Source organism: Gasterosteus aculeatus, chromosome 17 (genome assembly GCF_964276395.1).
Source record: "Gasterosteus aculeatus chromosome 17, fGasAcu3.hap1.1, whole genome shotgun sequence".
NCBI lineage: Eukaryota > Metazoa > Chordata > Actinopteri > Perciformes > Gasterosteidae > Gasterosteus > Gasterosteus aculeatus.
This window is the reverse complement of record NC_135705.1, coordinates 11,355,024-11,368,439: the sequence shown is the minus strand read 5'-3', so window position 1 is coordinate 11,368,439 and position 13,416 is coordinate 11,355,024. Positions and strand designations below refer to the sequence as shown.

At 40.5% G+C, this 13,416-nt stretch overlaps 2 protein-coding genes across 2 annotated transcripts; both read right to left on the bottom strand.

The window, feature by feature from the left end:
- Positions 1-245: 245 nt before the first annotated feature.
- Positions 246-5,282, bottom strand: mcrs1 (microspherule protein 1). Its single transcript, XM_040204177.2, has 14 exons — positions 4,740-5,282; positions 3,667-3,821; positions 3,255-3,393; positions 2,995-3,159; positions 2,778-2,887; positions 2,572-2,680; positions 2,322-2,460; positions 2,099-2,174; positions 1,945-1,973; positions 1,721-1,813; positions 1,538-1,620; positions 1,358-1,445; positions 710-837; positions 246-622 (listed from the first exon to the last, which is right to left on the bottom strand). Exons 2-14 carry the CDS (start codon positions 3,819-3,821, stop codon positions 536-538), a joined length of 1,401 nt encoding a protein of 466 aa, XP_040060111.1. The 5' UTR covers positions 4,740-5,282; the 3' UTR covers positions 246-535.
- A 1,045-nt stretch (positions 5,283-6,327) lies between these two features.
- Positions 6,328-13,401, bottom strand: cyp27b1 (cytochrome P450, family 27, subfamily B, polypeptide 1). Its single transcript, XM_040204167.2, has 9 exons — positions 13,072-13,401; positions 12,199-12,389; positions 10,175-10,365; positions 9,494-9,694; positions 8,707-8,870; positions 8,460-8,626; positions 8,286-8,367; positions 7,942-8,139; positions 6,328-7,459 (listed from the first exon to the last, which is right to left on the bottom strand). The coding sequence occupies exons 1-9, from the start codon at positions 13,282-13,284 to the stop codon at positions 7,346-7,348; spliced, it is 1,521 nt and encodes a 506-aa protein (XP_040060101.1). The 5' UTR covers positions 13,285-13,401; the 3' UTR covers positions 6,328-7,345.
- Positions 13,402-13,416: the final 15 nt, after the last annotated feature.

Sequence of the window (13,416 nt, the reverse complement as noted above, 5' to 3'; positions counted from 1 at the left end):
TTTGCCTCAACAGCCTTGCGTACAAAATTTCAAGGGATTACCAGTATTCAAAGCAACTAATTTTTGCAAAAAAAGTTATACAACACAAATAAATTAATTAAATAGAAAAGCAATAGGTTTTTGCTCCAACTACGTCGGCCCAATTGATATCTAAAGTCCCTTTATCAAATTTCCTTTGGTCCAGATTATTAGCATCATTGCTGAGATGTGAAATGTAATGCTTCAAAAATAGATTGGACAGAAAACTGTGTATACAAGTTTAATATTTTGAAAAAGCTTTACTACGGAATTTAAATACAATATTCTGAAGAATTGGCAAAAAAAAGAAAACCAATGCTCTACCATGAGAGTGTCTACATTACAACATGGAAACAAACACCTGTTCAACAACCTTGCTCTGGGATTTAGCTGTAGTCGGTGCGATTCGTTTTAACTCTACTGCGTTTCATGAGATAAACTGTTAACCACTGTTGGACCGACTGGATCGTCCGCAGCCAGTACGCCCGGTGTGTTCACTCCGCTAGATGACCAGCACTCACTGCGGCGTCATCTTGGCTGCTTCAGCTTTTATAAGTGAGATGAGTTCTAGGTTAATGAGAAACACGAAGCGAAGACCTGCAATCTGAAGAGACAAATACATATTTTTAGAGCCACGTCTCATTCAATACCCACACTCAAACACATTTAATGGTGGACAGCCTCCACACACCTCCACCACGGAGTTGTTGTTAAGTTTCCACTTGTTTCCCGACAGGACCGGTCTGCCATCTATGTAGATGGGCCTTCTGCCCTCATTGGCGATGAAGAAGTCTCCATTATTCTTCAGTTTAATAATTCCTGCAGACATCAAGGCAGTTTGATGAAACAGCACTTTGTTTAAATACATCAAGATGATTGATAATTGGTAGTTTTGTTATTTTTAGCGGCATCACAGGGGATAAAATGCTGCCAGTTTAAACAATTAAGTTTCAACATTAAAATAAATATAATGATATGAAATGTTGGGACAAAACTCTTAAAAAGGCCTTGACCTTTGAACTCCTTGAGACACAAAGTCCTTGCAAGGAAATTCTGCGTGGTTGTGAGACATAAATGGATTAAACTAGACTGTGGTTTCTATAACTGGCTCCCGCAAAGCCATTATAACACGAGACCCAGCTCAATAAATGTACGTTCCACCTGGATCAGAATGATGTGAAGAATTAACCAAGTTGCTGGAGATTACTACACCTACAGCAGGAACCTTTAGTGAGAATTACAGAACAAGTCTAATCTTGATCGTAATTCCACTAGAGCTGTCAAAAGCAATATACAAGCAATATAAAGTAATATCCTGAGAGCATATGAGTTAAATCACCTTGTTTTCTTGATATTTTCCAGGCAGGTCCTTCTAGAGACAGATCTACATCTATTGGTTTGTCCTTGGTCGCCCTCCCCAAAGTAATCTTTGTGAACACAAATAAATAAATCGTTAGCATCAAAGACAAAATACCTCAACTTGCTTTTTTTGAACAACCGATTCTGAAAGATTTCTTACCTCTCGCGACCGCATGAGGTAGCGTACCATTCTTCCTCGTAATGCTGCCAGTGTCTGGTTGTCAAAATCAGGCATGCTCATCCCTGGTGACACACACATACACAACAGTGAGTTACACTAAACTAGGTCCCTAAAAATAAATATAACTATAAAAGATGTGACGGTGAATGAAAGTTTCCATACCCGTAATACTATCCACAAGGACCTGCCAACGAGGCAACTCCTGTTCCAACTGTCTGATCTCTTTTTTTTGATGACGATCAGAAATCATCAGCTCTGAATGTAAAGGCGAAAGTAAATCAGATAATAAGACGTCATGTTAATAATATTGGGATTGTCAAAGATTGAAGAGGTACTGTTCAAGATGAATTGTATTCAACTTGATTCTTCATAATCTAATTCCTTACCATGTTCTAACACTTCATCTCTACTCTCCCTGTAAAAACATAAGGCCCAAAAATACATTAGTGTTTAAAATTTGCGGACATACAACAGCTAAGTGAGAATATGATCAAATACGTTCTTATAGGCAACAAACACATGACATTAATACTGCCTCACTTTAACTTTACATCATCCACCATCTGCTCAGCATCAGAGAAGTTGAGGACTTGGTCTCCTTTTGGCAGAGGCTGGACTGCAACACACAATAAAAGCAAACAAGATTTTAAAATGTCGTTCATAATTCAATGTGAATGGGAGTATGAAAAAGGGACTTATTTCAAATTTGATCAAAAACAATGTACTCCAAGCTTTGGAGAAATGTGTTGGCCCTTCAACATACCGCTCTGATCATCCAGTAGGTAGTACTGCTTTAGCAGCTGCCAGTGTACCAGCAGGCTCTTGGGGGTGCGAGATGGGTGAAAGACACTGGGGTGTTTGCTCAAAAGCTCTTGGAACACATCCAGTTTGGGCTGACTAGTCTGTTCAATGACAAATGTGACAAAAAAATGTGAATGCAGAAATCAAATAATGCAATATGTATATATTTTAAAACAATGGTCAAATGTTACTAAATCACCAGTTTCACTTACTGAACCAATGTTTGCCAGCAAACCCTCCTCAGCCTGACTAAAGAGAGCTTTGCTTTGGATCGCTGCAATGGCCTCTGGGTGAAGCTGCCGCATGGCCTGCCATGCCAGCCTAAAAAGAATGACAACAGAGACAATAAAATGTTTTACCCAATATAGAAACTTCGGAGTAGGGAGGTACAGCTGCCGCCGGGTAATTCTCTACTTACTTTGAGATGACAGGATCGTAGAGGAGAGCGTACCACCGTTCTTTAATTTCCCGCAACGTGAAACGACAACTGAACTTCACCCCCAAATGAACAGATGTTAGGTCTGTAGTCTAGAGACAAATGCAGACACATTAGAGCATAAACTAAAAAATGACTCATTAATTACAAAACAGTGTCAATCTTTTCAGGCAATGATTTTAACTTTTATATAACTCACCTGCAAAACTGCATTTATAAGTAGAAGGTCATCCGTGGGTTTCCATCTTCCCAAGTCTTTTGTAATATGTAAAGGCTGCTTGCTTTTCTTTACTCTTTTAGTGATGGGTGCAGGGTTAACTACCATTGTGAGAGGCAGTGTGAGAGCCATTCCTGATTTTGTGACCTAACAAAAGGCACAAAAAATATAGCAAACCTCTTTAATCTTCTTCTCTGCAATTAGATCCTTTGAGAATGTGTGTACTCCACGCTCTTATGTACCTTTTTTTTCTCGCTAGATGAAGGTTCACTCCCCGAACAGCGGACAGGCTCTATGACAGGAGGGCCTTTGACTCTACTGGATGACTTCACGAGACTGCTCTCCACCAGCTCATCATCAAACTTCTTCCTCTTTATTGATCTAAAGACATAATTGTGCATTTACATTATACAACAATAATTCAATGAACGTTTGCAGATATGCCACCGAAATACCATGTTATACACTCATAGCAGAACAAATTAATGCTTTTAAATACAACAAAATGCATAGATATACAAGCATATAATTTATATATATATATATATATATATATATATATATATATAAATATCGAATAGTCTGATGCTAATTCTTTTGCATTCTTTCGCTGGCTGGTGTAAATTGTGTAATAAACAACAATGTAATCCTAACCTGGATGAACTTCTGCGTTTGGGAACACTAATGCCAAACGCTTGTGTTGCTGTCCTTTTCACATCTTTTACTCCAAGTGACTCTTCGTCCTCCGACCGACTCTGAGCACCAGCACCAGCCATTGTTGCACCAGCCACTGGGTCCCCAGCTTGCATCTGTTCAGTCATAACATGAAACACATCAGGACACTTCTCAGGACAGAGGTGCAGGATTGGGACTGGACATCCTTTTAATGGCTCATGTTATAAAACCTTCACTCGGCCGACCAGATTTGCAGCATCTACGGAGCATTAGCTATAGTTTAGCCCTGGTTGCATACAGTTACTTATTGCAATCCAAAGACAGATAACGATCCCTTTGGGAAAGAGACCATGGCTGTAAATTCTGTGTTACAGGTGAGGAGAGAAATTGGTCAGTGGAATAGATGACTGATTTATCCGACTTTATCTGACACGCTATTTTTATTAGGCTCCAAAGAACTCTGTGAAAATACATTAGCAATCGCCGTAACATCAGTCACCACTCGGTGGTAACACTTCTAAAGTCATTTGTTGACAGTAAACATTGCATGATAACATGCTACTCGAGAACACCTCTACGTTAGCTAAATGGGAAACCTAGCGTTAAAGTTATACTCGGAAAGACGCATTTACTCCCAAAGTGAAACCAACATATGCGTAATGTTACTTTACCACTCCGTTTGGGACCCACATTCAAGTAGCTGCGTGTGTGTAGGAGTTAGGGGACGTGACTGGCTAATCAACTTAGCGACGCCTTTGTTTACATTTAATTTTAGCCAACGTGCTTTTCCTTCTGCCTTCTGCCATATATCTGTGTAATATCTAATAGGAAATATGAACACCTGACGAGCAAGATATCGTTCCCTGAAAATATAGCACCATAGTTTGTTAGGTTAACCAAACATACTATATAAAAAAAATAACGGTCGTTTATTATGGGTAGTTAGCATTTCCCTAGCTAGTACTAGCGTAGCTAGCTAATACATGATAGCTAGCGTTAATTAATTAGCACGTTTCTACAATAAACGTTAGCTACACGGTATTGTGACTCACCTTTCCTTGATATTCTCCTTTGGTGTAGTATCGTATCCGTTTACGTACGTATGTATAGTCGGTTTATGCCCCTTTAATTACCTCGGTTAGCTACATGGCTAGGTGGCTACATGAATTTGACGTACGGCTGTTAGCATTAACTGCTCTGCTAGTCTGTTTTCTTCCTACGAGGTTTATCGCGGTTGGTTATCGCGGCTTTATGGCTCATCATCGCCTCCATCTGGACTGGAGTGGAAATATTGTTTTGCGCTATTATTACATAGCACAGATATGATATATTGTTTAATAGAACACGTGTATGAGTAAATATATGCATGTGCATCAGTAAGCTGAATATTATTTTACAGACTTTTTTCAATTCAAATTGGCCGATTAAGACTGTATTGTTCTTGATTTTTGCTCGTTGCTTTATAGTGCAGTTTAAGCACTTTTGTTTGGGCAATAGGTTAAAGCAGCGGTTCCCAAACTCAAGAATGCCGCGGCCGAATTTGAAATGTGAAAATCTTTTGCGGCCCACCCAAACCTTTAATCGCAACTCTGATCAAAACATAAACTAGGGATGATTAAATGACCTTAAGAATTTAACCGATTAAAAATGTATTAACCGCCAATGTATGTTTTGTATACCATTTTCTCCGGAGCTCATATATATTTACTTTAATACTACAAGAGGGCGCCCCATTTGACATTGTTTTGTTTGGTGGCGCCTCTAACGACTAGGCGGACAAGAGCAGCCGTTTCGAGCGAACGATCAAAAATAGGTCAGATAAAAGAATAACACATAATTTAAATCATAAATATTTTTATAGTAATTTCAAACTTTTCTAAATTGAAAATTAAAACCATTTTATTTATTTGTTGTAAATGACCTCTCGCGGCCCATCTGCAGTACCTTCGCGGCCCACCAGTGGCCCACACTTCGGGAATCGCTGGGTTAAAGCATCTGGGATGCATGAAAAATGAAAATAGTGTTGCGCTCCACGGTCTTGTTACACACACACACACACGGACTGTACTTGTATAGTGCTTTTCTAGTCTTCCGACCACTCAAAGCGCTTAAACACTACATGACATCATTCACCCATTCATACACTGATGACAGGAGAACCACACACAGTGACTCCTGCACATCAGTAACTAACATTCAGTAACTACCATTCACACACTGTAGTCGCAGCTACAGGAGCAATGTTGGGTTAAGTGTCTTGCCCAAGGACACATCAACACGCGGGTTAGCAGAACCTGGGATCAAACCGACAACCCTCTGATTGGAGGGCGGCCACGCTCCCCACTCACCCACAGTCACATACAGTTTGGTACTACAAATGTAGTGAAGAGATTTGGATTTACACTGCACACTCTACAGGGTCGTGTCACTTCCAAACTTTGATACCAGTGTTGAGTTTCTTAGAAATGACTTATTAAAAACACTCTTCTGATCGGTTGGACCTAATCTGTTGCACCAGACGGTGTTAGAGGGGATTATATTTGTTAAAAAGACAACTGGGCATCACATTGAAACGAAAGAACCAGATGAAACTATTGAACTGGGTTCTCATTGGTTTGGCCAAATACAATCAACAAATAGTCAAACTTGAAACCATTTAATGACACCTTCAAAACAGTTTAAACATTTTAAAATATAACAAATACAGAGTTCAGATACTGAAGCGTATTGTATTTACAAAGTGGTGGTACATCACTTATAATAAGCAAGAAAACAAAAGACTAAAATCGCATTGTGCTGCGCTGCTGAATTTGACATATTTACATTTGAAAACAATACAGACATAGCAGGGTGCAAAGTAGTCAACGTTTGAGATTTTAAACAGTGGCACCATGCATTCCTACACAGGGACATTAAACAGCTGCCGTTTTACAAAAGAGGAGCCTATCACTAAAAGTTCAACATAAGCACCGTATCAAATACACTTTGATCAATATTTGCAACATCATATTTACACAAAACTCTCACAGAAACTCAATTCCGGCTGAAAAAAGACTGAACACTCAACAACTCAACACTTAAATCTTTTACAGCCCAATGTGTATATTAGACTTATACAAAGAAACACTAATGCAATTAAATATTTGCCTGTACAGAACCCAAAAGAAATGATAAATACACGTATGAGTGTACAAGATTACAGACCATAATTGTAGTATGGAAGGGGTTATTTGAAAATAAACTATCAGCTTAAAATACAAACTTTCTACGAAAATTCTACGACATGCAACATGGTCTGACACAAGCATAAAACATACTGACGGTGATCATTGGCTTGACCTTGGCCTCTGTGTAAAAAGTTTGTCAATGGTGACTTCAGTCTAAAAAACCCCCACAGCATTACATTTGGAGTTACATTGCTTCCAGAGTAAAGCGTCAGTGGTGAAATGTGGTTCCATTCCCGTTTATCCCTCACTAATTTATCCTTCTCCACACGATAGCCTCCACACGCTTTGGCCTTTGTCGTGTCGAAGGTCAAAGGTCTGACTGCATGCAACAGGCTCTCGTTTACTGCGATAACTCTTCTCTGCTCGCGCTCTGTTCTGCGAAGAGACTCACGTTCTTGTGTGTGTGTAATAGATTAGCAAAGGACAGTGGGTCATCGTTCAATAAACTGGAGGCTAATGACATTTTCAGGAACCAGGAGCGTACGCGTCATGGGCTTCACGGAAATCCCGTCTGGGTTCGGCTTCACGTTGAACTCTATGAGAATCTAGGATGAACAGAAAAAAATCTGATTTACACAATGGTGAGTGAATTCAGAGAAAGTAAAACAACTGAAATCCCTGGATTAAGTGATCAAATGAATACAATAGGAACTGTATCAGTACTTTAATACATTATTCTAAGAAAAAATGTAGCTATGTAATGTAATTGTTACTGAGAAACCGCATTTAATCGGTTTGATCGGAAACAATCTCAAGCACTATAATCAAATGATCAGTGTGCATGCCCAATGCAACATAATGTGTTACAGTGTCTTGAGACAAATGTGTTTTACATTTTAGAATGACTGACTAGAGCTTAACACGGTTTTCCTTTTCAACAGACGATCAAACATGTAATTACTGTTGAATAAATGCACTCCACTACTTTATCAATAACAGTTTTTGTTACAGCAATCAACAATAAAAGAGTCTTCCTGGTCCTATCCCAAACTACTTATCCATGTCAGAGGTGTTTAGATCAACTCACCCTGGTAAGAGCAAGGTAGAGTTCCAGCTCAGCGATACGTCGACCTATGCAGCTGCGTTTTCCCACCCCAAATGGTACTGAAGCATACGGGTGGTGAGTCTGGTCCTTGTTCAACCATCGATGTGGATGGAATTCATCTGGCTTTGGAAACACCGCTGGATCCCGCGATGTCGCAAAGTGGCACAGGGTAATCAGAGTCTGGATGGAACGATTTTAAAGTCAGATTGGACAAACATTCACGTTTAGCCCAGTTTGAAGCACAGAACACAGGACGTGAAACAGGTTTAAATCCATCGCGGGCTGTAAATGTTTGTAAAGTGCACTAAGTCCCTCAATGTACTCACATTTTTAGGGATGAGATAGCCTCCAACCTGGATGTCTCTCTCTGTAATGACTCTTGCATTGGCAGGAATAACCGGGTACAACCTGGAAAACAAAAGTTCAATATTGTGAGCAACATAAAATTTGCAAATTGTAAACTAAATTTATTCAAGTAATCCCAATCCTCTGATTTATACCTGAGCACTTCTTTGACTGTGGCCTTCAGGAGAGGCATTTGGGCCACATCCTTTGCCTCTGCTACGCGTCGGCCCTCCAGCACGCTTAACACCTCGTCCCGGAGCGACGCCTGCACCTCGGGGTGGCGGGACAGCTCATACAACGACCAGGACATGGTGCTGGAGATCTGAAAGGACACGAGAGGTTGATAAATCCGGTACAACCAACGTCGGAATCCAGTGAGGAAAGGAAAGTGATCTTTCTTACTGTGTCGACTCCTGCAATAAGCAGCTCTGTGACGTTGCTGTAGACAGTTTTCATTGGCAGACCGGTCCGCGACAGGAAGTAGGTGAGGTAGCGGCCCTCCACCTCCTCTCCACAGGCAACCTTCTCTGCTTCAGACGTCAAACGCTGGTCAATGTGACCTTTTGCTAGAAGCACAGAGATTAGAGTCCATTATGACACTGAGGTATGTAATGCAGATGCTGAGACACAAGAGTAAGACCTGACTTTTCTGATCTTTAGGAAGCTGATATAAGTTATCTGTCTTAATACCACATGAATTGCAGATTGATTTTAAACAAGATCTGTTTTTTTTATTTTAGGAGGAAAAACTAGCCAATTAAGTTTATTGTAGGCACAGTTTGATCATGGATGTTCTAGACTTCAGTGCAGATGACCTAGCAGTGCATGGCGGTTAAGGACTTTAATCTTATTATTATTAAGATTAATATCATTATTATTATTAAAATAATCAGAATATATATTAAATTAATATTACATTACATTACAGGTCATTTAGCTGACGCTTTTATCCAAAGCGACTTACATTACACTTTAAACCCAGAGCTTTTACATCTTTGCCCTGGTGGGGTTAGGTGTCTTGCTCAGGGACACTTCAACTTGAGACATGGGGCAGCCAGGACTCAAACCACCAACCTTGCTATTCCCAGACACCCACTCTACCCCCTGCGCCACGACAACCCCTATATTCTTATATAATTAATTTTATAATTATGACACTGAATTTGAATAATTTGCAGAAATGACCTACCAAAGTCAAACATGTAGTCCCAGCACTGACAGAAGATGTTCCAGGGTTTTGGAAACAGCCGGTGCAACCACTTTGGCATCGCCATTGTGAGAAGCGTCATTACAAACATGGTGTTGATCGACTGTATGAAACGCTCCGTCTCTTCTGGGACAACTTCATCCAGGCAACCGATTCTGGATTCAAACAATACTGAGGAAATACCTGTCAAAGGACAAAGAAAAAGGTAGATGAGGAGGCGAGACACACGGCACACAGGCTGACAGAAATTATCCATAACCTCCTTACCAAGGAGGTAAAACCACATCTTAAGTGTTTCTGAAAGTAACATTTTATTTTGCAACAGTGTTGGTGAAGCCTTTATTCAAGACTGCATGTAGACTGGCCCCAATTTGCACATAAAACACACAGTAAGTCATTTTAAATATATATACTGTATATTTATATCTTGTAGGAATGTAGTACGTATTTGCACTGTTGTTTTTGACTTGTTCAAAAGGTGTGAACATTTCTTTTTCGTCACTGCAAAAGTGAGCTGAAGGTTACTTGTTGTTGAAGGAAATGTCGAAACTACAGGCTTATAACAAAATACTGCCACCGTCATCGATCTGTCCCTGATCACCAATGTTTACACGCCGTGGTACACCCTGTGGTGATGCTGGTACGCCTCAGAACAAACCTTACCCTCAAGGCCAAAGCGGTAGAACTCGCTGGCGATGTCAGAGACGAGGCCCTGAGAGCGTCTGCAAAGGCGAAGTTTGGCAATCAGGTCACTGACCACGGCGTTCAGGGTTTTATCGTAGGCTTCGACTGCTTTTGGCCGCAGCATATGCTTCCCCAAGAGGCTCCTCACCGACTGCCACTCCTCCCCCTCACTAGGAACACGGAGAAAAAAATGAACAAAAGACTGAAGTTAGAGTGGTGTGCTTGCACACAAATCAGGGTTTCAACAGCATTTAATAACATAATTAAAAAGGTTTTGTTCACTTCATTTTATACAAAATCTGAAAATAACAATTTTTAAAACCTTCAGTCTTCTAAATTCTTTTTTTCTTGTCTCCCCATTAGAGGAAGAAAATTCCCTTGATCACTGTGGTCTCACCTTAGGTACACTGTAACAAATTGCTGTAAATTTACGGTGCATTTCTAACGGTATCTTACAGTATGTCATAATAACTGTAACATAGTTAAATTTCCATTCCTTGTAAATTAACAGCCAATGTCATGAATAAACAGTTAAAGCTGTCAATTTACAATAATAGCAGACTATTGTAATTCAACTGCATGTTACATATATTTTGTGGAAGTGGTGGAAATACGCATACAAGTGCAGTGAATCACAATCCATCTACCGGTACATCTGTTGTAGGCTAATGTATGGAAGCCCATGTCAGCCACTGAAAAACAGGTCCTGTAAGTCATCATAATGAGATAGTATCTCATGAGATAAGATGATGACTTTGACTTACAGGACATTACTATACATGCAGCTGTCACTTTTATCCACAACGCCCATGGTTTGACATAATTGTATGTGGAGTAATTGTGGGTTAGGTGTCTTGCTCAGGGACACTTCGACTTCGCACAGGGAGCAGCCAGGATTCAAACCGCCGACCTTGCACTGCACAGCACACCCTCCCTATCCCATGCACCGCCTTCACTGTCGTTTCAGTGGCTGGAATGTAAAGATTATAAATATTTGTATTATTCAAAGTGTTCATTGCCTAAAAGTTATTTGAGTGTTAATCATGACCGACTGCTCCTGAACGTGACGTCAGACGCGTAATCTCAGTTCATCCAGAACACCTGTCAGTGCAGTTCGACATCGGAAGAGTTTCTCATTGCCTCGTCTCTCCAAGTAATGTTGGTAAGTGTTATTTGCCTAGCATGATTAACATTGTCTTTCATTCTCTTTCCTTATATCTTGTTGTCTTCCTCATCTTGTAATTTTAATATTTTACCAATGACAGTGTTTCTAAATATTTAATTTTGATTTGTTTTACAGAGGCACTGGGTTAAGGACGCCAGTTGAAAGTGTTCCATAGCGTATTGTTGCAGTTAGTTTACCTTGTTCCTAATAATTTTATGATACATTTTTTTATTATTGTATACATGCGGCATATTTTATGTTTTTGTTACAAATATCTAACATTTTTGTCTTAAAGGCATCTAATAAACTCCAACCACTATGAACGAAATGAGTTTGGTTGTCTTTCTTTAATTTGTGGGGAATTAAATGCAAAAGTATGCGGTTATAAGTAAACGGTAACATTCTGGTATTTATAACACAAAAACAGTAATCGTATTGGAACAAACTGTAATCCAATATAGGACAACATACCGTATATTACGGTAGAGCAAATAAATAAGGTAGGGCATGTAAATAAAACAGTAAGCTACTAGCGTCGACTGCCAGTAAATTGCAGTTAATTCACAGTAAAATTGGTTCAAGTTTACGGTAACATTCAGTAATCCATTTTACGGTAACATAGTGTAAAAACCATCTACGGTATTATACCGTAAAATAACGGTAAATTCCTGGTGTCCTTGCTGCCAGTAAAATACCGTTAATTTACAGTGACATTTTTTAGAGTGTAAGGTACGGTAAGATAAGTCATACGTTTTACTGTGAAATTACAAACCATTCAAGAGTACATCTAGCTCGACAATAGTTTTTTTATTTGGGGGTTTATCTAAGTGACACTCACGCTGTCAGGAGCCCGTAGTGGTGATCTCTGAGCTTCCTGTAGTCCTTCCAGGAGGACAGGTCAGAGCGCATGGGGTGCTGGCCCTCCTGCCTCAGCACCTGCTCAATGAGCACTGGATCCGCCACATGAACTGTCAGGATGGGGCCGAAGCTGGCCTTCCACATGGGCCCATACCGCTGCACTCCTTCCACCTATAGGACACGGGAGAGAGGAGCGACCTTGTTAAAACTCAGCAACGAGGCTTTGGATGAATTGTCCTCTAGTTTACAGCGCACTGAAGAAAGAAAGACGCATGCAGGATTTTCTAACCCGATAATGATTAGATCATTTTCACTGAACCTTTATGCACCGTTTAATGAGCCAGATGTTCTTTTTCACTTAAGAATCTAAAGCAGGATTTTTTATTGCCGAGCACCTTACACGAGGAATTTGGCACGTTTAAAACAAGTATATTATTAAAATGGTAAGTGCTATGCTTCTGAGATGGTTTTGCCTTATTGATCAACTCAACTGCAGGAGTGTTGATAAGTGATGGCTTAAGACATCTCAAATAATTTTACCAGACCACAATCACTCTCTCTCTATCAAAAGGGATATCCAGATCAAAGCCATCCACCATCCAACCATGTTTTTCTTCACCGCTGGAGCAGGTTTATGCATCTGCAGAGTTGGAGGAGGAACGTTTCTTTGTGCTCACCTTGAATGTTCATTTTATCCCAACGACATGCATTCATTCTGTCGTTTTCTTTTAACCACTTAGCCCTTCATGTTGCAGCCCGTGCTGCATGCATAAAAGTCAAGTGTTGCAACTATTCATATGCATCTTTAACTCTAATCCCTAAACTAAACAACTCTAAACAACATTACATTTACCTGTAACTCGTGCAGCCGCGACAGCCCACGCCTGGCGAACAAGTCCCAGGCGAATCTCCCGACCGACGGACCCGGCATGTCGTCCAGGGTCCTCAGTGCCTGCGGCTTGGCGGATGCGCCCTCAGCCCACCTCTCCATCCACTTCAGCAGAGGGAAGGCGCTCCGGCCGGATACTCTGAGAGCTTGTTGCAGCATCCTTCTCACAGGGATCATGTAGCGGTAGCCGGACGTCGGGGCTCATTTTGCTTCGCCCGGGTGCACGCAGTATTTATACTGCGCGACCTGTCTGCGGAACCCGCGGAGATGAAGCTGCATTTTTTTTAAAAATCTGGGCCAATCGTAGGG

Bases quoted from the DNA above. Each gene is read 5' to 3' on its own strand.
- mcrs1 (XM_040204177.2), bottom strand. From the start codon at position 3,821: ATGCAAGCTGGGGACCCAGTGGCTGGTGCAACAATGGCTGGTGCTGGT. The intron at 2,175-2,321 runs GTATGTTGAAGG...TGTGTGTTGCAG, and splicing joins CCTACTGGATGATCAGAGCG to TCCAGCCTCTGCCAAAAGGA. The intron at 623-709 runs GTGTGTGGAGGC...TTGTCTCTTCAG, and splicing joins ACAACAACTCCGTGGTGGAG to ATTGCAGGTCTTCGCTTCGT.
- cyp27b1 (XM_040204167.2), bottom strand. From the start codon at position 13,284: ATGATCCCTGTGAGAAGGATGCTGCAACAAGCTCTCAGAGTATCCGGC. The intron at 9,695-10,174 runs GTAAGGTTTGTT...GTCCTTTGACAG, and splicing joins CTACCGCTTTGGCCTTGAGG to GTATTTCCTCAGTATTGTTT. The intron at 8,627-8,706 runs GTAAGAAAGATC...GTGTCCTTTCAG, and splicing joins TTATTGCAGGAGTCGACACA to ATCTCCAGCACCATGTCCTG.